The sequence below is a fragment of the Onychostoma macrolepis genome, chromosome 24 (assembly GCF_012432095.1).
Source record: "Onychostoma macrolepis isolate SWU-2019 chromosome 24, ASM1243209v1, whole genome shotgun sequence".
In the NCBI taxonomy this organism is placed as follows: domain Eukaryota; kingdom Metazoa; phylum Chordata; class Actinopteri; order Cypriniformes; family Cyprinidae; genus Onychostoma; species Onychostoma macrolepis.
Window position 1 is genome coordinate 20174176 of NC_081178.1, and position 27352 is coordinate 20201527.

A 27352-nucleotide genomic window follows, 5' to 3' on the forward strand; every position below is an offset into this window, starting at 1 on the left:
ACTGAATGACACTTACACTTTCTCAGACACTTGCATGTTAAAAATGAAAACTGTACATTTACATAAAATGCAGTTTGACCCACCTTATATGTAATTACTTCTATTGTCTTTGAAATATGGTTAAAGTGCTCTGCTAAATATACTGACAAGCATTTACGGTAGTGCTGTCAAATCGTGATTAATCGCATCCAAAATAAAAGTTATTGTTTGCATAATACATGTGTGCACTGTGTATATTTATTATGTACTGTATATATAAATACACACACATGCATATATTTAAGAAAAATTGAAATTTTATATATTACAGTAAATATATTTATATATAATATAAATTATATATAAATATTTTCAATATATATATACTGTATGTGTGTGTGTGTATTTATATACATAATATACGTAAAGTTTTATTTTTGATGCGATTAATCGCGATTAATCGCGATTAATCGTCATTTCTGTTGAAACGTTTATGTCATATATTTGTGTATTTGCAATTAAGATGTTGCAATTTTGTAGAGTCAATATTATATTTAGTATAAATACAAAGTACTTTACGTGTGTATGTTTTAGTTTACCATAAATGCTTGTCAGTATTACTTATAAGGCTACAGAAGTATGAAATTACATATAAAGATGTATTATAGTCCTACTTAAGTGAGTCAAAAAAGCAAAAAAGCTGTTGAGTTCAACTAATTGTATTTAAAACAAATTTAAACTACTATACATTTTCATTTAATTGTAATTAAAATATGCAAGTAAGTGTCCAAAAACATTACATTCACATTGCACAGTATATTATTTCTGTAATAAGTACTATACTGAAAATATGCTAAAGTATAGTTCTTATTCATGGGGGTGAAACTCAATCATTTCGTCAAATAAAGGTCAAATCATCTTATCGCATTAATTTTATAGGTCTAAATTCCTACTGTATATCAACAATTGTCTCATTTGTCTATTTTTATACCTCTAGATGAATTGTAAGAACAAGGTGATACTTATATGACACAATTCCAAACTCCATTATATCTCTTGAACAAACTCTGAGTAGTAATTTCTTTCCTCTGTGACAGTGCTGTATATGTGTGAAGATAACATGAGGTTCTGGAGAGTGTAACAGTATTAGACAGGCACAGACACAGCGAGACCTGGAATGTGATCCAGACCTACAGGGTTTTTAAGTTCCCTAAAGGCCCATTTTCCCATACAGCACACCATTAAAGCCACCCAAAGTGAAGAGTTCAAAAAATAACTTGAGCTCTTATGCGTGCATGTGTACACATGTGCAAGTCTTATTCCAGCTCATCTTTCTCTCTGATGAAATGCTGTTATTTACTGTTTTAGTCATTTTATTTACTAGAGACTGACTGATGATAACATTATTATATTCTTCCAGTGGAATGGCTCTGAATGACTCCAGAAATGATCCTATAGCAAAACATACATTCAAAAATCTTCAGAGCATTGATTGTCCAGGTGCTAATTAGTTCTATAAATTCTATAAATCAACTAAAATAAAGCTATAATACATTTAAGTTAAATAAACTTCTTTGAAAATATTAGTTAACATTAGGTGTATGTTCTGAAATTCATGATACCCATAATAGGCCTTAATTTGGTTACTAACAACACAAAGGAAAGACTTGCAGCTTGTGTGTGTGTGTGTGTGTGTGTGTGTTTGTGTGTGTGAATTGGTCAGGCTTATGTTTCTCATCTCTGTTTCTTCAGTAGTTCCCGACTCTAAATATATACCGGTTCATTACAGAGTCTGTGCTACATTCCTCTAAGTTCTGCACTCTCACCTCTCACTGTTACACTGGCACACAAACTTGCATCATTCAGTCTATATCAGATAACTCTGAGCATATACTAAGTAAAGGTCTATAGGCTATTTACAAACACTATGGATAAATAATTAAAGACTGCACAGAAGCTTCCATAATTCTTGACTTGAAAGATTTGAAAACGTTCTAAATCCTACTTTTAAACAATTTTATTCTATGCTATATCAGTCTAATTATTCTTTTCAAAGACGTAATTCTATGGTATCATTCTTTGATCGCTTGACCCCTCCTGTTGTCTCTAAGGAACAGAGGGAATTTCTCAGTGCTCCTATCAGAAGAGAGGAAGCTACAATCGCACTCCATAGTTTAAAATCTGGTAAATCACCTGGGCCGGATGGCCTTGCATGTGAACTGTATAAAGAATTTGAGCATGTACTGTTAGCCATGTTTAATCATTCATTTTTGACCGATAGTCTGCCCTCTTCACTTCGTGAAGCAAATATTTCTCTTATATTAAAAAAAGGCAAGGACCCAGAAAATTGCAGTTCCTATAGGTCCATTGCATTGTTAAACTCTGATTTAAAATTGTTATCTAAAATTTTAGCACTAAGATTGGAGAAGGTTCTACCATTTATTATTAACGAAGACCAGACAGGGTTTATTAAAGGCAGAAGTTCTGCTCACAATGTCTCACTAAATATTATTGAGCTTTCCCATAATTTGAGTTTTAATTCTCTTATTTTGTCTCTAGATGCAGAGAAAGCTTTTGATTCTGTTGAGTGGCCTTATTTATTTTACACCTTAGAAAAATTTGGTCTTGGAGAATACTTTATAAAGTGGGTGTGAATACTTTATACAGATCCTCTTGCTGCGGTCATTATACTAATGGTCACATATCTGACAATTTTCCTTTATTTCGGGGTACCAGACAGGGCTGCCCCCTCTCTCTCCATTGCTTTTTGCAATAGCAATAGAGCCATTTGCTCAGATGATAAGAGAGGAGGCGGCTGGGAGGTAGGCAGCACAAAATCTCTTCATATGTGGACGATGTGCTGCTCTTTCTTTCAGATCACGAGGTGTCTGTGCCAAAAATTGTAGACCTTATTCAGGAGTTAGGGCAATTCTCCGGGTACAAGATTCATTTTTCTAAATCAGTTGCCCTGTTTTTAGGTAATAAGAAGTTCACAAATCAGTCTCCCTCCTTTCCCTTTAAATGCTTTGAGGATGGTTTTGATTATTTGGGTATTCATGTAACCCCTGCTTTCAAGCAATTGTACAAAGCCAATCACACCAGTGCTAGGAAAAATCCGTGATGATTTGAACAGGTGGATAGCTCTCCCTCTGTCTTGACTGGGGAGGGTGGCTCTGATAAAAATGAATGTCCTGCCCCGTTTACTGTATCCAATGCAAATGATTCCTGTTTTACTGTCCAATAAGGCTATAAAAGAGTTAAATGGGTGGCTAAGTTCATTTATCTGGAGCAAAAGGAAACCCAGATTGAAATGATCGAAACTTCAGCTCTCTAGTGCAAAGGGTGGCTTGGACTTTCCAAATATTAGATTATATCAATTGGCTTGCCAACTTCGATTTATTAATGAATGGCTTATTGAAGACCCTGAATCAGTGTGGCTTGATCTTGAATCCTCACAGTCCAGCTGCCCCTTACAAAATCTATTATTTGTTCATAACTCAAAGCTAAGCAGAACACTGTGTAATAGTCCTTTAGTAAGTAATACTCTCAAGGCATGGCGTGATATTCGAAGGCTGGAAGGCAGGAGCGACATAACCTCCCCTCTTCTGCCAATTTTGAACAATCCAGAGTTCCTGCCAAGTACTTCAGACTCGGGTTTTAATTTTTGGCCTGTTCTTGGTATACAGGATGGGTGACTTGTTTGAGGAAGGATCTCTAGTGTCTTTCGATAACTTCGTTTCAAGATATAATCTTTAGATTTTTGCAAATTAGAGATTACATATTCAAAAACACTACACTTACCTCTAAATACTCTTTTTCAGTCATTGAGGAAATCCTTCTGAACCCTCCTCCATACAAGTTGATTTCCCTTTTCTATAAAGCTCTATGCTTCTACGGTGCAGTTAGCACTTCATATCTAACACTGACTTGGGAAAGAGAGCTGGGGGTAGAAACAGTCTGGCTCCAAGCTAGCAGGCTCTCAGTTTGTCATAGGGCAAGAGCCATTCAGCTTAGAATTTTGCACAGAATACATATAACGCCACACTTAAGACATAAATTCAATGCAAATCATTCGCCACTCTGCCCTAAATCTAATATAGGAGATTATATTCATTGCATATGGAACTGTCACATGATTCAGGCTTATTGGTCCAGAGTTGTGGCTCAATTAAATAACATCTTTGGTTTGGATCTGGAGCTGGATCCTTTGTCACTTCTTCTGGGTTATCCCTGCTTATCTCTAATAAATTTGAAAGATGACTTTTTAGTCTGTTAACTTTTGCCGCCAGGAAGAATCTACTGATGTCATGGATCAGTGATAAGCCTCCCTCCATCAGAGGCTGGCATTATTCATTCTACAACAGATACTTTTAATCGTATATGGACACCATACTGCATAAATGCTTCTACCTGTGACATTTTGTGGTTTGGTATGACATAGTGTTCGTATAGACGATTTATGTATTCTCCCCAGTTTTTATTGTTTATTGTTAATATTGATCTGTGATACAATGCTCTGTTTGTCATCTTACACTCTCAGAAATAAAGGTACAAAAGCTGTCACTGGGGCGGTACCTTTTCAAAAGGTACACTTTTGTATTAGGTTCAAATATGTACACTTTAAGTACTAATACGTACCTTTAAGGTACCAAAATGGACCCTTTAGGTACAAACATGTACCTTTTGAAAAGGTACCGCCGCAGTGACAGCTTTTTTACCTTTATTTCTGAGAGTGTATGCATAATTTTGTTTTTGTACTCTCTTTTGTTGTATATCAGGCAGTGTTACTTTTTGTTACTTTTTTGTATTAGAAAATAGTACAATAGAACTCATAAAGGCTATCTCTCTTGAGCTACATAGCTATGCTATCGAGTACATAGCTTGCTATGTATTGGTATTCATATTGTTTTATATTAATCCTGTTAATATTTAAAATTAACATTTAAACAATATTTCATTATATCATATATGTTTTGTAAATGGCCTATGGATTCTTTTTTGAAAGGCTCAAATCTATCTATCTATCCATCTGTGATAACATCATATTATCATGTTTTATGGGTATTATAAACGTTTATACATGTAAAATGTCAACCATCCAAAAGTAATCGTGAAATTAAAATTTTAGTAATGGTAATTCACATTATCCTCTTAACCTCTGGTTTTACCAGTGCAATTTACAAAAAGTAGTAATTGGTTTTAATGGATAAACATGTTAACAAGAACAACCAACAAAATAAATAAATTATAATGATTCACAAGCACAAATAATAATAATAATACAACAATACATAACGCATTTTAAAAAAAGTCCTGTAACATTGGGCGACATCGAAAAATCACGTGACCCTGTAGCAGCAGCAGCAGGCGTGACGTCACGGTGCAGGTCTGATCATCCTTGCAGAGGTGAACAGATCTCTTACTGAAAACATCAAGGACGGTAAGAACATTTATCTTTTACATATCCGTTTTTCTCTTTATCCACACGTTTAACTCTTACAATATATATGTATATATGACGTTATAAATGAGTGGATGAACCATTTTATTGTGGCCGCTTGAATGAGGTGGTGATGCTTGAATCTATTCGGTCAGCCATTAGAGTTGATAAATATAGTTATGTTTGCTCTTATTGTGACTTCAATATTATGTTATATTAGCGTGGAAGAATAAACAGTTGACAGTATTTTAGTGATTAGTAGATTGGAAACCTGTGTTATTCAGTCGAGCATATTTACTTACTGTTTCATTCATTTATTCATGTATTTATTCGATCATGAATTAATTTATTAACTCATTTTGTTCAAAATACAACTAACGTTACCTAAGCTCGATGTCTCTAACTGATCTAACGTTAACTTACTTATGTTTATTATTAGGATGATGCCAGAATGATTCCTGTAGTCTTATTAGACGAAAATGCACATCTTACAAATGAATATGCGGGTTTTAGATGTTTCACGAGCGCCGGAATTTGTTAGTATATTAAATAATGTGATAATACTCTGATAAAATTATTGTTGGAACGGGGTAGATAGAGAGGAGCGCGTAATGGCGCCCTTCAGAGCTGAAGGACAGTGCGGCAGAGATGTGAGAGATGTTGAGCCATCAGCCAATCAGCTCTCAGTGATGCGAGGGTTGTTGAGCTTCTTGGCCAATCAACTCTTAGAGGTGCAGGGATGTTGAGTTCATCAGCCAGTCAGAAGGGATGCTGAGCTTTCAGCCAATCGGCTCTTTAGGATGCGAGTGATGCTGAGCCCAGCTCAGAGACTCACATTAGAGGAGATGAAACCGGTTTATAATAAATACAATCATGGCCAAAAATATCGGCACCCCGGGTAAATATGATCAAAGAAGGCTGTGAAAATTAATATGCATTGTTAATCCTTTTGATCTTTTATAAAAAAAAATCACAAAATCTAACCTTTCATTGGATAATAAGAATTTAAAATGGGGGGAAATATCATTATGAAATAAATGTTTTTCTCAAATACACGTTGGACACAATTATTGGCACCCCTAGAAATTCTTATGAGTAAAATATCTCTGAAGTATATTCCCATTCATATTCACAATTTTGAGCACTCCAGGGTGATTATGAACATGAAATTATCCAGCCATGGCTTCCTGTTTCACAGAAATATAAATAGGAGGGAAAACAAAGCCCAAATTCCTTAATCATCCATCACAATGAGAAAACCAAAGAATATATTTCTGATGTGCAGCAAAGATAATTGAGCTTCACAAATTAGTGAAGTGGCTTTAAGAAAAGAGCTAGAGCAGTGGAAATTCCACTTCCACCATCAGGGCAATAATTAAGAATTTCCAATCAACATAAAATGTTACGAAACTGCCTGGAAGAGGATGTGTCTATATCGTCCTAATGCACGGTGAGAAGGAGAGTTTGAGTGGCTAAAGACTCTCCAAGGACCACAGCTGGAGAATTGCAGAAAATAGTTGAGTCTCGGGTCAGAAAACCTTAAAAAAATTGTCAAACAGCACCTACATCACCACATGTTGTTTGGGAGGGTTTCAAGAAAAATTCTCCTCGCTCATCCAAAAACAAACTCCAGCATATTCAGTTATCAGACACGACTGGAACTTCAAATGGGACTGACTTCTATGGTCAGATGAAACTAAAAAATGAGCTTTTTAGCAGCAAACACTCAAGATGGGTTTGGTGAACACAGGGATAAAAAGTACCCCATGTGCTGTATTTTTTATGTTGTGGGCCTATATTTCTGCTGGAGGTCCTGGACATCTTGTTTAGACACACGGCATCACTGATTCTATCAAATACCAACAGATAAAAAATCAATAAGTGACTGACTCTGTTAGAAATCTTATAATGGGCCATGTTTGGATCTTCCAACCGTACAATAATCCAAACACAAACCTAAGAAACAACACAAAAATGGGTCACTGAGCACAAAACCAAGCTTCTGCTGGTCATTCCCGTTCTCTGGCCTGAACCCTATAGAAAATGAGTGGTGAACTGAAGAGAAGAAGCACCTACATGGAGCTGTGAATCTAAAGGGTCTGGAGTGATTCTGGATGAAGGAATGGTCTCTGATCTCTTGTCAGGTGTTCTCTAACCTCATCAGGCATTATATGAGAACATTTAGAGCTGTTAAACTGGCAAATGGAGGTTTCAAAAAGTATTGAATAAAAGGGTGCCATTAATTGTGGCCAATGTGTATTAGAGAAAAACATTTATTTCATAATGATATTTCCCCCCATTTTAAATTCTTATTATCCAATGAAAGGTTAGATTTTTGTGAATTTTTTAAATAAAAGATCAAAAGGATTAACCATGCAGATTAATTTTCACAGCCTTTTGATCATATTTACCAAGGGTGCCGATATTTTTGGCCATGACTGTAAATTATATATTATATAAATTAGACAAATGATATATAACAACTGCTGATCTTTATAATAATACATTTAAGTATTACCCATAAATGTGTTATAAAGGTCCTCCAGACTGACCAGTAGCATCCAGTGGGATTGATTTCTGAGCTGTGGGTGAGTTCCTGTGGCCTGCAGCATCATGGGGGAGTTGTTCCGCAGTGAGGAGATGACTCTGGCCCAGCTCTTCCTCCAGTCTGAAGCGGCCTACTGCTGTGTCAGTGAACTGGGAGAGCTGGGAATGGTGCAGTTCAGAGATGTGAGTAGATACAGCTTGCTTTCTCTCTCTTCCTGCTCTCTCCTCTATCGTATGCTGATAATGAGTTCAAACCTCTTTCTCTCAGCTCAACCCTGATGTGAACGTGTTCCAGAGGAAGTTTGTGAATGAAGTGAGACGTTGTGAGGAGATGGACAGGAAGCTCAGTGAGTGGATCAATACATGCACAAACACATACACCAAGACCAGTGACGGTCCTGACTCCTCAGAATGACTGACAGCTGCAGCTAGTTCTCTGATTTGGTAAAAATGGTGGGAAAAGTCATGTGATATCTGTTAGCTAGAAAGAACACATTATTATGTGTACTATTCAAAAACATCACTTACAGAAACTTTAGGTTAAATACCAAAATAATTAATTTAAAAAAAGTAAGAAAAAATGTACATGTAATGTCATAAATAACTAAGGCTGCACATTTTTATTTATGATTTTACATATAGATTACATAGGGGCTAAAGGCACACATCAAGGAAAACTGTTCATTTAATTATGTTGAACAAACCTGAAAATGAATAGACGTTTGTCTCAAAATATATTTGGAAATTTTAGCAATCATTTGCCACATAAATCTACAATATTTGGAAAAACACTAAAGGCCAGATTTTAATGCTGAAAATTCAGCTTTGCATCACAAGAATAAATTACATTTTAAAATATATTCAAATAGAAAAGAGTTATTTTAAATTAAAAAAAACAATATTACTGTATTTTTCTGTTTGGATCAAATAACATAGCACTGTTGTACCCTGTTTTTTAATTCATAATTTTTGTGGTGGTGTAGGGGTTCAATAAAATGTTGGCATCCAAGATGACCGCCCCATATTTTTTAGGCCAGAATTCGCCATTGAATAAGACACAAAAACTCACCCTTCTCTGTGAGAAATAATCATAAAATTATTGAATGTCATTAGTAATTTGGTGCTGGTGTCATGTTCTGCAGGGTTCGTAGAGAAGGAAATTAAGAAAGCCAACATTCCAACAATGGACACTGGTGAGAATCCCGAAGTCCCATTTCCACGAGACATGATTGACCTTGAGGTAATAATCATTCTGTCTGAATAAAAATGCTGTCATTGACTCACCCTCATGAAAACCCATATGCTGTTATTTTTTGTGAAACACAAAAAGTGAAATTTTAAAGAATCTTCATGCAGCTCTGGGCCACATGACAGCTCATAGTGATCATGTCTGCCAAGTTCTAAAAAAAAAAGTGGAAGTTTGATGGAAGACTTTTCAGCAATATTTAAACAATTGAACATAAAAGCACCTTTTAAGCTCTTAACAAACCCTTTCTTCCATCTCATATGTTCACTCAGTGACAAGGTGTCAGAATTTTCTATTCTTGGTTATGGAATCCTTTGGGAATATTTTGATATTTGTATTGTTAGTTTATAATATCCTTCATTTCTATTTATAATATTAATCACCAGGCAACCTTTGAGAAGTTGGAGAATGAGCTGAAGGAGATCAACACTAATCAAGAGGCCCTGAAGAAGAACTTTCTAGAGCTGACAGAACTCAAGCATATCCTCAGACGTACCCAGCAGTTCTTTGATGAGGTCTGGCTGTTCTCTCACAATATGATCACAAAGTTCTTAGAGAGAGAGAAAAAATTGACAAAAACCGCCAAGACATTTCAGGTGTTATTTAACCCTTTGATGCATGATTAGCCTGGTAATACCAAGCTCTGCTTCTTCGCTTTGCTTCGTAGACAGAGTCTGGAAGGGCATAATTGACAAGCGTTTACTTTCTCGTGGGCGGGCGCTTGTCTGAAGTTTAAAATCATTGGTGTACCCGTAAGCCAATCACATAACGGTTGGTTATGACGTATGTTATTCGCCGGCTCAGCCGCCTCGAACTTCCGCTGTAAACACAGGTATGCGGTGAAAACAAAACCATCGAGCGAAATACCAGAGTGAAGATGGCTGTGAACGACTTTTGTAGATTATGGGAAGTAAATCTACGCATCCACAATTATCGCCTTGCCGAACTTTGGCCTCCCTAGTTTCTCGCTGACGATCGGTAACAGTTGATAAATTAAACTTTTCCCAAAACCTGTCGGGAGTAGGGCCACAACATCACCTCCATTCAAAATGTGAACCAAACACTCTTCTTGTTCGGGCTTCAGTTGGCAAATGCTGGGAATATTCTCCACAACAGAGCGAATAGCATCCCGTGTCTCCATGTCCGCTGTCGTTTTAGATTTCCCTCACCTAAACTACAATCTTAAATTCGGCGCTTAGCGTCTACGTCACGGCTCTCAGCCCTCCCTCTGTTCATTGATTGGCCTGGCTGCTGCGGAGCCGGAGATAAACTGGGAGATGGTCTGCTATATCAGACTGAGTACAGAAGCTAAATTAAATTGAGCGGAAGTACGAAGTCTGACGTAGTCAGGCTAATGCATGATGTCCACTACAGTGGAAAAATCTTTAAAAGCTACTTTATCCATTCACAAAGAGATGTTACATGCAAACTACCTTTGACCCTTACCCGTAATTATACTGGGCTCTCTTTAGATGGAGGATCCAAATCTTTTGGAAGAATCATCATCTCTGCTGGACCCCAGTGAGGCTGGTCGAGGTGCCCCACTGCGACTGGGGTGAGTTCTAAGATGCTGATATATATATATATATATATATATATATTTACATTCACGTTTAGTCATTTTGCAGATGGAAGCAATCAAAATCAACAAAAGAGCGATGATATGCAAGTGCTATAACAAGTCTCAGTTAGCTAAATGCAGTACACATAGCAAGGTTTTTTTTTTAAATTATATAATAAATAAAAAGAAAACAGATAGAATACAAAAAGAATAGAGTAAGCTATTGTTAGAGGCCTTTTTTGCTTTTGTTAATTGTATAATAAATAAAAAGAAAACAAATAGATAGAATAGAAAACGACTGGAAAGTGTTAGTTTTTAAAAAGAAAAAAGCAGTTAGTGAATAGAGTGCAAGTCTAAAAGGAACAAGTGTTTTTTTTTTTAAGAATATACAGTATATATATACAGTATATATATATATATATATATATATATTCTTGATTCTATTCTATTTTATGTTTGTTTACCCTGTAGGTTTGTGGCTGGGGTTATAAACCGGGAGAGAATCCCCACGTTTGAAAGGATGCTGTGGAGAGTCTGCCGTGGAAATGTCTTTTTACGTCAGACAGAGATTGAGGACCCTCTTGAGGACCCCACCACTGTTAGTGTCTATACTTATTCTAAATTATTTTCTCATCAAGTCAGTTAAGATGTTTGCATTTGACATTTTATATACTAGCGTGAGGGTGATAAAATATTGATCAGGTTGTGGGTCTTTGTTCATCACAGGGAGACCAGGTGCACAAATCTGTGTTTATCATCTTCTTCCAAGGAGACCAGCTGAAGAACAGAGTGAAGAAGATCTGTGAAGGGTGCAGCATGGTCTTTTCTGATCTTTTATTATTCACATAATTTCATCCAATGCTAATCACAGACTTTAAACTTCATCCCCAGGTTCCGTGCATCTCTGTACCCGTGCCCTGAGACCCCTCAGGAGAGGAAGGAAATGGCAGCAGGTGTCAACACCCGCATTGATGACCTCCAGATGGTATGCCCTAATTCTGTCCCAAAAAAGTCATATCTGCATACCCCAGTTATATCTGCATGCAAAAATAGCATAAAATGCCCTAACTTATTTCAGATGTTGACCATACAGTGTTTGATGTGTTTTCGATCATATAGGTACTGAATCAAACAGAAGACCACCGGCAGAGGGTTTTGCAGGCTGCTGCGAAAACCATACGTGTGTGGTTCATCAAAGTGAGGAAGATGAAGGCCATTTATCACACTCTGAACCTCTGCAACATCGATGTTACACAGAAATGTTTGATCGCTGAGGTCTGGTGCCCCGTTTCTGACCTTGATTCTATTCAATTCGCTTTGCGGAGAGGAACAGTGAGTAATATCAATCGATATTCATTATAAATGATTTCAGCCACTGAGATGTTATTTTAGCCATTCAATACACAAATGAAAACAATTTACACTTCACTTGTCATGATATGAAAAACCCATGCTTAAATGCTAAAATTATTGAAATTAGTTTTGTAGACTATTTCAATTTTGCCTCTATATTAATATTTATTATTATTTTTTACTATGCTTAAATTGTAATTACATGTAACAATAAATGGATTGGAGGAGATAATGAAAGGAAAAGTATCCAACATATATGTGAACTTCTTCAATACTGTTTTAAGGATGCACCTCCTGATTGTATTTCAGTTTGTGTTAATTTATAGATTATGTGACTTTACATGAATTTACTATATTTGTGGAAATATTGCTAAAATGAGTAGATGCGATTGGCAGTATACTTTAAAGGTTACACTTTATTTTGATGGCCCCCTTTAGACATTCTGTTGACTATAAGTAACTTTGCAATTACATGTCAACTACTTAGAGTATTAGTAGACTGTTCGGGTTAATAGAGTAAGTTGACAAGTACTTGGTAAGTTACTTATAGCCATTAGAATGTCTGTTAGGAGACCATCAAAGCAGATATTAAGAAGACAGTCTACTAAAGTCACAGTGTCTGAGAAGTTACAGAATGTTAGCAGCATGTCTAAAGGATTTAATCAATTTTTTTTTGTTTTATGTAGGAACGGAGTGGCTCCACAGTTCCCTCCATCTTGAACCGAATGCAGACCAAACAAACTCCACCTACTTTCAACAAGACCAACAAGTTCACCTCGGGTTTCCAGAACATTGTGGATGCTTATGGCATCGGAACATACCGAGAGATCAATCCAGGTACCAACACAGAAAACATAACAAAAACATCTTTAGAAGAAAACAACCGTACTTTTACTATTTGGTTTAACAATACGCACTCCACTTTTTCTCAGGTAATAAATTATAACTTTGTTTTTTTAACACGTGTATGATTGGATTTTTCTGTTTTGTTTCTTGCAGCGCCATACACAATCATTACATTCCCGTTCCTGTTTGCTGTCATGTTTGGGGACATGGGTCATGGAGTGCTGATGACATGTGCGGCACTTTATCTGGTCATCAGAGAGACCCGCCTGCTTGCTCAGAAGAGTGACAATGAGGTCTCAGCTGATCAATAATTATAACATTTAAGAAATATCACATTTGGAGGTGTTAGTGTACTTCTAAATGTTAACAACGAACCTTTAGAAGATATAACATTCACATTTATAATAAATGATATTATATTTATAATAAAAAGGACATTTAAGGCATTGAAATATATCCAAAACCAGCTTCCTATTACAATAAGAAATCTTAGTGTAATCATGAAGTCAAATTCAGAGGTGCAAAATTTGTATGAATTTTTATGATGCTATTTGATTATTGTTAGTTGCCTAGTATACCTTAGTTTTTATTTTCTCTCCCCTCTTGTGTGTGTGTAGATGTTTAGCATGATTTTTGCAGGACGCTACATCATTCTTTTGATGGGGATATTCTCAGTCTACACCGGATTGATCTACAATGACTGCTTCTCCAAGTCCCTCAACATGTTCGGCTCAGGCTGGAGTGTGCGGCCCATGTTTTTTCCTAAGGGTAACTGGACGTAAGTTCACAAAATTAAATCAGTAAAACGGTTTGAATATAATCAAACAACATCAGCAATCATACAATCTTACTTTGTGAAGTTAATTTATAATGAAAATAACAAAAAGCAAAACATTAAAACAACATGTAAAAAACAGCGTCTCATCTCATTTTTACTGCTGAAAAGCAATTATTATATCCTGACATTCACTTTTTAACGAATTTGATATTCTACTATTTCTATCCTATGTATTTGTAGTTTTGAGACTCTGGATGGTAACCAAGTTCTTCAGTTAGACCCTGCTGTTCCTGGCGTGTTTGGTGGCCCCTATCCCCTGGGCATTGACCCCGTATGTATCATAAAACTCATTCATACAGTATACACAAAGACATGCTGAGACAGCTTAGACAAATAAATGAATTCACACCTCAGACACATTTTTGCATCATGCATTTTTACTGCGGTGCCTGCATTGGATGTTGACAAAATGTGTAGCTTGAAAACGAATGTGATGTTCATAATCTTTTGTTGTGCTTTAAATAAGCACACTTAACAGTATCATAGTGTACATAACACGTAAAGTACTTAATTATAATTTAACTGTATTGTGATAGCCAATATTACATTTAAACTTATTTTAAGTGTACTAAATTGCAACATCACAATTACAAACATGTAATATAAATATATTTTATATTATAAATTAATATATTTATCCACCTTTTTCTTCAACGCGGAAGTAAGCCTATGGGAGAGACTTCCGGTTCATTAGCCGCTATAGGTAAATAACGAGGAGAATAACAACATGCAGTAAACGGTAAAACTGTTTGCACTACAAACCATAATTAAGATAATACATTAAAATAATATGATAAAACACACCCTATTTTTAATATCAAGCAGCAAAATTAACTGTTTTGTACAACTAAAAATGAGACCCATAGAATTTACAAATGAATTTACCCATTTTTACGGCAAGAAAAAGGTGGATAGAAATTACATATTGTATATACAGTAGTGTGTACTTATAGTTTAATTTAAAAAGTTATTGTCAGTACATTTGGCAGTACAGTATAACCATATTTCAAAGGCAAATAGAATTAAGAAATTACACATAGTTGTATTTAATATACATTTTCATCCTTTTTTTCATTTTATTGCAACAACATGCAATTAAGTGTTCAAAAGCATTACATTCAGTCTTCACTTAAGTACATCTGTTACATTATTTCTGCAATTAGTAATCTTTAAAAAAAAAAAAAAATGCTAAAATGTACTACTTTTTCACAAAAGGAATGAGAGGATTAGAGGCCTTTTACATAGAATCTGGTCTTTGAGTGTAGACAGAATGGGACGGAATATATGTCTTCAGACATTTTTGTAAAAGTTGAGAGAGAGAAAAAAAATCCTTGTCAAACTTAACATTTTTCATGCTGTATTGCATTATGTGCAAAGACCAATAATTACCAAAAGGAACAAATGAGACCACCTCTGTACATTTATACTGTGATTTATGTGTAGTATTATAAATGACCAAAACACAGTTTCAGCTTCAGTTCAAATTAGATCATATCTACAGAGATGCTGTTATAAGACTGTTCTACTAATATTTCTCTTTTAGATTTGGAATATTGCCACCAATAAGCTGACATTCCTGAACTCGTTCAAGATGAAGATGTCTGTAATCCTGGGTGTCATTCACATGCTGTTTGGAGTCACGCTGTCCCTCTTCAATCACCTGTAAGAGTGTGTTCAAATGTGTGCGTGTGAAGCAGCTAGTGTACGAATTAATGACAGGGAATCGTTCTTTCATGTATTGTCCTAACTATAGATTTTTCCATGCGTCTCACAGGTACTTCAAGAAACCTCTGAACATTTTCCTGGGTTTCATTCCTGAGATTGTGTTCCTGAGCAGTCTGTTTGGTTATCTGATCCTGCTCATCTTCTACAAGTGGACGGCTTATGATGCAGTGACATCTAAAGATGCTCCCAGTCTTCTGATCGCCTTCATCAACATGTGTCTTTTCAACTACAATGACCCTACCAACAAACCCTTGTATAGAGGACAGGTAACACACACATTTACACATTTAAAAAAAAAAAATAGTTGTAGATGGATGGAAGTCTGTTTAGAATCAGATAGAATTTTGGTCGGATCTCTTTCTATGTGTGCATAGACGGGAATTCAGTGTCTGTTGGTGGTGATAGCTCTGGCATGTGTGCCGTGTATGCTGGTGGTGAAGACTATGGTGCTGCGCCGTCAGTACCTGTGGAAGAAGCACCTGGTATGTTTATTTACTCTAATCAGAATCAGCCAAACTTCATCTTTCTCTTTCATTTTATGTCATTAATTCAGAGAGCATGATACTGCAGTGGAATGTTGAAAGTGTTCGTTTTGTTTCATTGTCCATGATAAATGCAAACTACATAAATATTAGTAGATATGACAAACAAACACTCCTCTGATATTGGGGTTTGGAGTTACAGACTGTGCACATTGTGTTTCCTCAGATGTTTTTAACAGCATGCCATGGGACAATGCCAAGTATAACACCTTCACTGAATTTCTTCATAGATGTATATCTTGTGTGTGTATATGTCTGTTTGATAGAGTAGAATCGTGCATGATTTTTCATCTGTTTAGGTAGGCTCACATGAGATTGTGAAGGAAGAGGCAACTTGGCCCAATGGGGCACCTACCATGCTGCAAGGCTTTACAGAAGATTGTTTAGAATAGTTAGATAAAAGAAAATAGGTAATAGATTACTTGTGTTCAATTCACATGACAATTTTAATCAATAGAAAGTACTGATGTTCTCAAAATTATGAAATACTTGATAATGATGATATTATTTGTTTAAAAAAAAATACTAATAATTTTAAGGTTAGTGTGGAAATACACTCTGGAGAACAAAGATGATTTACAGTGGTCTTTTTTACCATGATGCACAGGGGCATCTCTACAGTTTTTTTTTTTGTGATACAGCTAATTAGGCTGAAGTTCATCATAATGTTAAACTAGTATCAGTTCTTGTTGAAATCAGGAAAAATCTGTAAAGTTCAGCAGAATGGATTTTAAATTTTGTAAATAGCAAAAATGCCCCAGAGAATATTAATGCAATTTTTTGTTTTATCCTTTAAAGGAATAATTCACCCAAAAACGATTTGAAAAAAATACTCATTCTCTGGCCAGCTTGAGTTGTAGATGAGTCTGTTTCTTCATATGAAGTTTTAGAGAAATTGAGCATTACATCACTTGCTCACTTGCGGATCCTCTTCAGTGAATGGGTGCCGTCAGAATGAGTCAGAGTTTGGTGAGCTTTTTTTGGTGAGCTATTCCTTTAACTTTCGATATACAGTAAAAGTGTACTTAAGTGCATTAAACATGAAAATGCAATCTCTCTAAGTACACTTAAATGGCCTTTCATTTCATAAATTCTTTTCTGCAAGTACAGTTTTTTTTAGATTTTTTTAAGATCTGTGCACATTCTGCAGCCAAGTGCTTTTTATTTTTTTTCCCCTTTTTTTTCCTACAAGTTTACAATTTAAGTCAGTTAATCAATCAAATATTTAAACTGAATGGATAACATGCTTTTTTAAATAAAAGAATGTGCACAAATAAAAATACCCTTGAAAATCTGTGTCAGAGGACACAAATTTTCCCTTAATTAACAAAAATAGTTCATTTCTGATACAGGCCCAGCAGGTGTAGCTCCATTGTGTTTGGTAGGTGCCCCAAACAGCTGTACCAAACACAGCATACACTCAGACGGCCCATGGCGTGCTGATAGCCACACAGACCTTGTTTGTATTTAGTCCCAGATGAGGGAGGCAAGACCTGCAGAGAATCTAGAAACTTTAGAGCAGACAGGCTCACCCACCGGACTCACCCAACAGGGCACGCAGAAGTTCGGTGGCGTCCGGGTCGGAAACGGGCCTACAGAGGACGAGGCGGAGATCATTGACCACGACCAACTCTCGCAGCACTCAGAGGAAGGAGATGAGGTGGGTGGAGTCTGTGATGTCAGCCAGCTGTACATGACACATGGAATTATTTGAATTGGGAACATCGCTCTAATAATGTTTTTTTGAATTGTTTTTTTTCCCTCTGATATTTATTGGTGCATATTTCTCATACACATGAGACCTAATCACAACAGCTTAGAAACATTTTGATGGCACTCAGAAAAACATTCTTAGAGTGATGTTTTCTTGTGAGATGTTGTAGTTTGTGGTAAAGAAACCATAGTTTATATACTAGCAATGTTTTAAGTGTATCTGATTAGACAGAAGAGAGACTGATTAAAGGATTCTCATCCTACAGTAATTTGAGAAATGTAAACAGAGGAGTAACTTCTCACCGAGACTCTGTGAGCAGTCTGACTCACCCGCTCCAAACGTACCCACCACTGGAATGTGCAAAATATTTTCATCCTCTGTCTTAACTTTTGACATTGCCCTGAACCCTCTGTTCCATCATGTGCTGAGCAGATAGAAACAACAAATACTGAAAATACTCTTGGTAGCATAATGTGGGTGAATCTCATGAAACCTGTCATGCATATTTCCAAATAATATTTTACTCCAGAATCAATAAAAATACATGCAGTTATATTTTGCATAAAGAAAATGAAGCATGTTTTTAAGTCCATTAATATTCTAATTAAGTTCGAATTACTCTAATGCAAAAAAAAAAAAAAATAATAATAATTGGGATTTTAATTGGGAAGTGTTTATATTTCATAGTATCATTTGTTGTTATACCTGATTCAAATAAAATGTATTGTCTTACATTGGTTTACTGTAATGTAGTAAAAATATATTACATGGGAATCTAATGAGAATCATCATTGAGAATAATGGAATTACTAACAAACTCAAAAATAAAACCAGATCTATTACAGCTGCAGTAAGAATGTGCTTAATTGTTATAATAAATAATGTCACAATGCAAACAAATCTTAATACTTATAAATATAATACTTAATGTTTTCTTGAGATTCAGCCTATTAGATGTTTTTGTGAGCAGGAATCTTGACAATTTGAACAAGCAACACATTTATGTAATTTTATTTATTATTAAATGTTAGTGTCATCTCTATTATTGATGTGTGGTCTGTTTAAGACACAATGGAAACAGAATGTTAGCTATATGATGATTCAGTGATTTTGGAATGCACTGAAGTTTTGAAACTTGTTTTGAAACTGATTATTTATGGCCATCCAAATTGAATCTTTGTGTAATTTATTATTATGAGTATCATGATGAGTTATGACTGAGGTGAAGGTCTGTGGTATTATTCACACATGGCATTAATTGTTCGTGGTGAAAGAGGATTGCATAGATCCTCATCTACTGAGATGGAAAAATGTAGTATGAGTGCAAACATAAGGACAGGATCCAGCATGCACATATCAGAAAATCGAATAATAGTAGTCTATCAGTACTTGGTGCACGTGTGCCAGAGTTAAAGAGAATACTACACACATTACACACCTGCTAAAGAATGAGTTTCCTAACAGATTGCTTTCTTTGATCTGTAACCTTTGACCTGCTTTACTTATTATTCTCATTGGTATGCATTAACGTTCCATGCTTTAATTTCACATGAATTAGAAACATTAATACTAGTCTCTCTGATTTGTTTATCTAAAACACTGTTCTCTACTTTTCAAGCATTCAGAGGAAGAACCGGTAAGAGAATTTTCTGTATTGTTCTGTTACCTCTGCATTTACATAATCTTTTTTCATAAATCTTCATGGAAAGAATTTATAATAAATATTTTATTCAAATGCATTTTATTTAAATTAACAGCTTATAAACAGATGATGTATGTAAATATAAAATATACTCAAAATAAGTAATTTAATCATTTTCTCAAAATACTGAGTGCAATCGAACAGTAAAAACATTGTTAAATTGTTTAGAATGTACATGTAGGTAGATGAAAAGGTCATTCATGACACATTGCAGATTCTTATTTCTATACATGATTGTTAGAATTATGTAATATCCTTGATATTGTGTCACTCAGTAACCTTGGCCCTCTGGTTCCTGATATCCTGGTAACACACCTCTGCTGTAGAACAATGAGTGTGTTACGTCAGGTTTTCCATGATGGCTTTTGAGCCATTCGGCAGTCTTAACAAAAGAATCAAGTGGAAAAGGGAAACCAGCCTCTGCCAAGCCAAACTTTGCAAGACTTTACAAGTGGGAAGAATCAGTCCTATCTTTTCCCTCTTGATATACACACCTGATATCAGTGCTCCTTCAGTTATTTTTATTTTTTTATTTTTTTTATGCAGAGTAAAACTTATTTCTATTGAACCTGACCTTTGACCACCTAAGCACCCTGGATATATTGATGGATTTAAGTGCTGTCCATTCATTTAGGCCATGTTCAGATTGATATTTTTATTTTATTTTATTTTATTTTATTTTATTTTTTTATGCAGAGTAAAACTTATTTCTATTGAACCTGACCTTTGACCACCTAAGCACCCTGGATATATTGATGGATTTAAGTGCTGTCCATTCATTTAGGCCATGTTCAGATTGATATTTTTTATTTTATTTTATTTTATTTTTTTGTCTTTTTTTTCATAACACAAACCACATGGAATCTGATCTTTTTCATTCTAATTTGGGCCACTTACAAAAATGCAACTTTGTGTCACTCTAGATCAATGTTTATCACAATTCAAGTCAATCTAAGGATTTTACATAACATAGGTCCTTGGTCACTTGGGTAATGTGGAAGACAGCTGCAAAGGTAGTCAGTGGGGGACAGTGAGGTTTTAGAAGTCATAAATATTACAGTAACAGCTCCATACAAGCAAAACTTTTTCAAAAAGTATATGCGAAAAACATCCTCATCTTCATTGCCTGTGAACAAATTTGCTGGCTTCAGTGTGCTCTTTCTTTTTTTTCTTTTGCACATACATGTCAGTTCAGGACCGTGACCAGTTCACATTTACAACAGATATTGTCCACATTAAAATATATATATATATATATATATAAATAGACAAACAAAACAATTGGATATGAGCATTAAATGAGAATGAGAATTGAGCACTAAGGCTTGCTATGTAGCCTGTTAGTTTTCAGTTATCTCTAGTGTTTTTTTTTGTTTTGTTTTTTTTGTTTTTCATACAGTTTTGGGTTTGTGCACCCCTGGAAACCATTTCATACATACATTTCATTCATATAGCATGCATAAGCGTGTACATAGTATGTATCTGAAAAGCCAGTATACATTTCCATTCTTTTTCCATACCACTTGTCCTATATAGGGACTGGATGGCCAGTCAGTTGCAGCACTCTGCATTTATTATAAAATAAACTTTCAGTAAAGACTCTTCATAGAACAGTGGTTTTGCAGTACACTGCTCATGACTTCAATGACTTCACAGATCTCAAGGGGATCTGTGATCTTTAGGTGGAAAATGAAAAAACTTGCCTTTCTCTCTGTAATCTCTCTGGACTGTTAAAAGACAGGAAAAAGATCACTGACATCACAATCACAGCTCTATTGTTCTCAACACTAATGGCTCCATGCATCTTGCACAATATGAAAATATTATGATGGAAAGTGGAAATAAATTACAGAGCCTGTGCCCTTTAATAAAAGAGTGCTGTTTTCTACTGCTCATTTATAATTTCTTAATCAGATAACACTTTATTAGCCACATTTGCATAAAACTTGGCTTCAGTTTAAGAAGCTTCCAGTAGAAGATGGATTGGAACCTACATTCAAAGATCCTTATTGACCCTTTCCTGTATTTTTTTTTTCTTCTGTAGTTTAACTTTGGAGATATGGCTGTTCATCAGGCCATTCACACTATAGAGTACTGTCTGGGCTGCATCTCCAACACTGCCTCATACCTGCGGCTCTGGGCCCTTAGTTTGGCTCATGCTCGTAAGTTCATACTCACACACACAGTCTGGTATATGTGGTGTACGGGGACTCTCCAAAGGCGTAATGGTTTTTATACTGTACAAACTGTATGTGCTATTGCCCTACACCGAAACCTACCCCTTACAGGAAACTTTGTGCATTTTTAGATTTTCAAAAAAACACCAGTTTTTAGTATGTTTTTTAAGCCTTTTGGTTTACGGGGACATAGGCAGTGTCCTCATAAACCACCTTCATGTTGTAGTACCCATGTTATACAGATTTGTGTCCTTATAAACCATATATACCAGTTCACACACACACACACACACAAATATTCACAACACATCCACTGGCTCACTCTCTCTCTGTCTGTCTATCAGAGTTATCTGAGGTTCTTTGGGGAATGGTGATGCATCTTGGACTGTCCTCAAGGAGTGGTGGTGGATTCTTTGGCCTGTTCATCATTTTCTCTGCCTTTGCCATGCTAACAGTGTGCATCTTACTCATTATGGAGGGACTGTCTGCATTCCTGCATGCTCTGCGCTTGCATTGGTGAGATAAAGACACACTTCAACACACAGGGCTGTAATTTACCAGTGTAACCACATACAAATGAATTTAAACAATTTATCTTTAACATTTTTATAGAAATTTTGAAGACTTCACTCAAAAATACCATTTGAGCTATGCATCTAGTTCAGTCATGAAACTCGAGATAGGTCTTCTGATAGGTTATTTTTATGCAATATGTTAGCAATCACATCATTTACCACACAGCATAAGCTGATTGGCCTCTGTTCAATCTACAGCCAATAAGATTGTTTGCTCAGCATTTAAATAGTCTGGTTCAGTGTTCACTGTATACTAGTTTTGCAGAATGCTATCAGAGTTTGTCTGAAACCCACCAGCTCCACCTGTCTACATCTGCCAGGGTATTTATGTATGCCTTTTCATGCAGCAGCAACATCATATCTTACATGCTCACAGCAGCGTGTCTGTGTATCTGTTGGCAGTAGCCAAGTAGCCAGTCATACTACTCTGCTAAGATGAAATATATTAAAATTGTCATATACAATAAGACACAAAAACTATTGGTGAAATGATATTAGCGAAAAGCTATGAATTAATAGAACTGTACAGCTGAGTAAAGTTGTCTCTTCTAAAACTGTTTTGTTTTACAATCACTCTATCCTTGACACACTTTTCTGTTAAGATCTTAATGTGTAGATTATGTCATACTTCTGAAATGTACTACAGAGGGAAAGAATGTGAAGAGGAAAGGTAAACTTATCACTGCCTTTCAAGAATAACCTGTTCTGATAATGATTTTACAAGGCAGAAGTTTGTATATACAGTATCTCACAGAAGTGAGTATACCCCTTACATTTTTGTAAATATTTTATTATATCTTTTCATGTGACAACACTGAAAAAATGACACTTTGCTAATTTTCCAAATTGGGCCCAAAGTGTCAATATTTTGTGTGGCCACCATTATTTTCCAGCACTGCCTTAACCCTCTTGGGCATGGAGTTCACCAGAGCTTCACAGGTTGCCACTGGAGTCCTCTTCCAGTCCTCCATGACGACATCACGGAGCTGGTGGATGTTAGAGACCTTGTGCTCCTCCACCTTCCGTTTGAGGATGCCCCACAGATGCTCAATAGGGTTTAGGTCTGGAGACATGCTTGGCCAGTCCATCACCTTTACCCTCAGCTTCTTTAGCAAGGCAGTGGTCGTCTTGGAGGTGTGTTTGGGGTCGTTATCATGTTGGAATACTGCCCAGTCGCCGAAGGGAGGGGATCATGCTCTGCTTCAGTATGTCACAGTACATGTTGGCATTCATGGTTCCCTCAATGAACTGTAGCTCCCCAGTGCCGGCAGCACTCATGCAGCCCCAGACCATGACACTCCCACCACCATGCTTGACTGTAGGCAAGACACACTTGCCTTTGTACTCCTTATCTGGTTGCCGCCACACACGCTTGACATCATCTGAACCAAATAAGTTTATCTTGGTCTCATCAGACCACAGGACATGGTTCCAGTAATCCATGTCCTTAGTGTGCTTGTCTTCAGCAAACTGTTTGCAGGTTTTCTTGTGCATCATCTTTAGAAGAGGCTTCCTTCTGGGACGACAGCCATGCAGACCAATTTGATGCAGTGTGCGGCGTATGGTCTGAGCACTGACAGGCTGACCCCCCACCCCTTCAACCTCTGCAGCAATGCTGGCAGCACTCATACGTCTATTTCCCAAACACAACCTCTGGATATGACGCTGAGCACGTGCACTCAACTTCTTTGGTCGACCATGGCGAGGACTGTTCTGAGTGGAACCTGTCCTGTTAAACTGCTATATGGTCTTGGTCACCGTGATGCAGCTCAGTTTCAGGGTCTTGGCAATCTTCTTATAGTCTACGCCATCTTTATGTAGAGCAACAATTCTTTTTTTCAGGTCCTCAGAGAGTTGTTTACCATGAGGCGCCATGTTGAACTTCCAGTTACCAGTATAAGAGAGTGAGAGCGATAACACCAAATTTAACACACATGCTCCCCATTCACACCTGAGACCTTGTAACACTAACGAGTCACATGACACCGGGGAGAGAAAATGGCTAATTGGGCCCAATTTGGACATTTTCACTTAGGGGTGTACTCACTTTTGTGGCCAGCGGTTTAGACATTAATGGCTGTGTGTTGAGTTATTTTGAGGGGATAGCAAATTTACACTGTTATACAAGCTGTACACTCACTACTTTACATTGTAGCAAAGTGCCATTTCTTCAGTTGTCACATGAAAAGATATAATAAAATATTTACAAAAATGTGAGGGGTGTACTCACTTTTGTGAGATACTGTATATATATATATATATGCATACCAGTTGTTGTATGCTATAGTCAAGGTAAGAACAAAACACAATCCGTTCCATGGCCTATGCACACACAGACATGTTGGAGGTAAATGAGGTTCTGCACTGTTGGTGGTTTTACTTGTTCCGTGTGTGGAAAGATGGAAGAGTCTTTTCTCTCTTGACTTAAATATTTATCACAGCAGTGAGACATTCCTTCACACTTAATTGTTTCCTTCTCTTGTGTATCCATCCAATAGGTTGTACATATAAAATAAGGAGGCAATGTTACCTTTTTGTTATTTAGCACAAAAAAAAAATCATGTTCCAGTTCTATTTGATGTTTATAGGTTTCTGGATTAAAGGCATATATGGAATATCATTTACTTTTTTACTCATCTTTCTTTTTCCCACAAGGAACTGCCTCCCTTGGAGAGCTGTCATGCACGCAAAGACTCACTAACAGCAGTCTGTTTGATTTCAAAAATCTGTGTCTGGACCTTACCTTTCTCAAAATCTCAACCTTCAGTTCAAAAATATTTTCTCTCAACGGCAAATCTAAACATTCTTATCTATGACCCAATGATAGTGAAGGAATGTGTGCGATTATGCCTTTTTTCACTCCTGGCAGCAAAACCTGGAGAAAATGAAAAAATGTGCCCATTATAGAGAAATAGCTTGAATAACAGTTTACCCACAGAGCTTACAGGTATGAAAGTTTCAGAAATAAAGGCAAAAATATGTTGAAGATGACACACATTGCATAGCATATAGTTGTTCAACCTCAGTATTCCCCATCAACTATTCTCGTATAGAGAGTATTTTTATGCAGGTATGATCTTTGCACAGAACATTCTGAGAAATGAGTGCTTGTGTATTTATTTTACAGTCTGTGTAAAATGTATAAATTTAAGCTTATACAAAGCAAATGTAACAGTTCTGTTAATCAGTCAAGTGAGAACTCTTATCAACTGTTGGCAGTAATCTTAAAATTGAACAATAATGTAGGTGTGTTGTAAGAGGGCATGAGTGTAATTTGGCCCACTAATAGCTGCCACAGTATAACAGACTCTCCACCGGCTGACACATTCCTCATATGGTCATCTTCTCATCCTTTCACTTCCACACACTTTTGCATTTGAGGAAATAACCACAAGTAAACAAAGATGCAAGTACATTGTTGTCAACAGGAGTCCACAGGTGTTTTTAATATTAAATATCCCGCTCATCACCGCTCTGACATTGCGTTCTTTTGTCCTGTCCTTCCTGTCATTTAGGGTGGAGTTCCAGAACAAATTCTACACAGGACAGGGCTTCAAGTTTGTCCCGTTTTCCTTCGAGAGTATCCTGGAGGGTCGATTTGACGAATGAGCTACTTCAGCTTTATCAAATATCATCAATTCCCACTCCTGCATGGATCCTGTCTCACCCTGTCCTCTTCAGGAGCAGTGCTGTCTGGTGAAGTGTTTGTAAGATGTGACCCCTAACCTCTAAATGCACATTGTCCTGGGTGTTTTTGAGATGTGCTGTGTTCTGTAAGCCTTTCAGCCAGATTTATAACCTCACTTTATGTAAACAGTCCTTCAAAACAGTGTGGTAACTATAGTGGATGTTACAATGATTGGATATCTAGATTAATTAATTATTTTAAATAATTTTACAAACTGCACTCAAAAAAGGGCTTTTCACCCTGTTCTTAACCCTGGGTTATCACCATTCTAAATCCCGATTTTAACCCCAGGTAAAGGTACATTCTACACTAAGTTAAAAGCAGGGTTAGAGCCAGATTGAGCTGCCAGACTTGTGCAGTGTGAAAATGTTAGAATGTTGTGGCTAGGTGCTTAGCAGGAGATACCCAATCCTGTGCCTCATATTCACATACTTTGGACAGTCATGGAAACATTTCACATTGTAATAAATGTGGTTTCAGCATTTGAGGGGAAAAATGTTAACTAATAACACCAAACATGTGAATTGAATTACCTGATAGTCTGCAATGTATGCAAATAAGAACATTAACCCAGGGTTAAGGAATTTACCGTGTGAAACATCAGCATAAATATAGCCAGGATTAATTTTTAACCTTGGGTAAATTATGATCAGTGTGAAACGCCCTAAAGAGCAATATCCAGCTAAAGCAGGGGCGTCCAATGACAACTGAGAACTGCCACTGTAGAGCAGAGAAGAAAAAAAAAATGTATGTTCACTATAGAAACTTCCATGACTTTTACAGTAAATGTTTAGATTTTAAATTCTCTGATATTTCCATCAGTAAGTCTAGCCTTTATGGTTAAATGACATAATGGCTCATTAAATAAACATGAGCTTTTCCTAATTATGATGTTACTCTGCACCTGTCGTGTCTCTCTACAAACCATTCTAGTGTATTTGTGTTGTTTTGAAGGGACAGATAAAGTAGATGGTTGCAGGGATATCGCCTTGTTAAACTTAATTGAGAACTATTCAACTTGATCCCACATGTGGATATAAAGCAGCTAGCCAAAAAAGCAACAGAATAAAGGTTAACATCCTGTTACTGAGTAAATAGAAAAGGATATCACAAGTCTCATAAGGCAGCTAGTAAAAAGCTAGTCAGTGTCTGGTGGACTGTCTTCAGCTGTTTCTTGCTCAAAAGTGAGACATATCAACATGGAAATAAAATGTTAAAGATTTAATTTATTATTTAGGTATTTGTTGCTGTGTTTGATTGTTTTGCTGTGGTGTTGTGGCAAGTCTTTACACACAAATGAGAGTGTTTGTGCATGGACGAACATTTCAGTGCGAATTATACAATCAGAAGAGTCAAAGCTGTCTGTTGTAAAACCCAGTTCTTCCTAAATCAGACAATTAAAGATCTTGGGACAATAAA

The 27352-nt window shown here is 36.3% G+C and overlaps 1 protein-coding gene across 5 annotated transcripts; it reads left to right on the forward strand.

The window, feature by feature from the left end:
- Positions 1–5332: 5332 nt before the first annotated feature.
- atp6v0a1b (ATPase H+ transporting V0 subunit a1b) lies at positions 5333–27352 on the forward strand. Of its 5 annotated transcripts, none has more exons than XM_058765485.1 (22): positions 5333–5419; positions 7957–8149; positions 8235–8313; positions 9109–9206; positions 9599–9727; positions 10685–10767; positions 11245–11371; positions 11500–11582; positions 11665–11758; positions 11893–12105; positions 12813–12963; positions 13126–13265; positions 13590–13750; positions 13991–14081; positions 15354–15472; positions 15585–15801; positions 15910–16017; positions 17549–17737; positions 19410–19427; positions 21538–21655; positions 22015–22186; positions 25761–27352. In XM_058765485.1, the coding sequence occupies exons 2-22, from the start codon at positions 8033–8035 to the stop codon at positions 25852–25854; spliced, it is 2601 nt and encodes an 866-aa protein (XP_058621468.1). In that variant the 5' UTR covers positions 5333–5419; positions 7957–8032; the 3' UTR covers positions 25855–27352. The 5 variants fall into 5 exon arrangements, with proteins under 5 accessions (XP_058621468.1, XP_058621470.1, XP_058621469.1 ...); XM_058765487.1 differs by having other exon boundaries at positions 17630–17737; XM_058765486.1 differs by lacking the exon at positions 19410–19427.

Coding starts and splice junctions, on each gene's coding strand:
- atp6v0a1b (XM_058765485.1), top strand. CDS start 8,033: ATGGGGGAGTTGTTCCGCAGTGAGGAGATGACTCTGGCCCAGCTCTTC. Junction 8,314..9,108: donor GGAGATGGACAGGAAGCTCA/GTGAGTGGATCA, acceptor CATGTTCTGCAG/GGTTCGTAGAGAAGGAAATT. Junction 22,187..25,760: donor CATGCTCTGCGCTTGCATTG/GTGAGATAAAGA, acceptor CCTGTCATTTAG/GGTGGAGTTCCAGAACAAAT.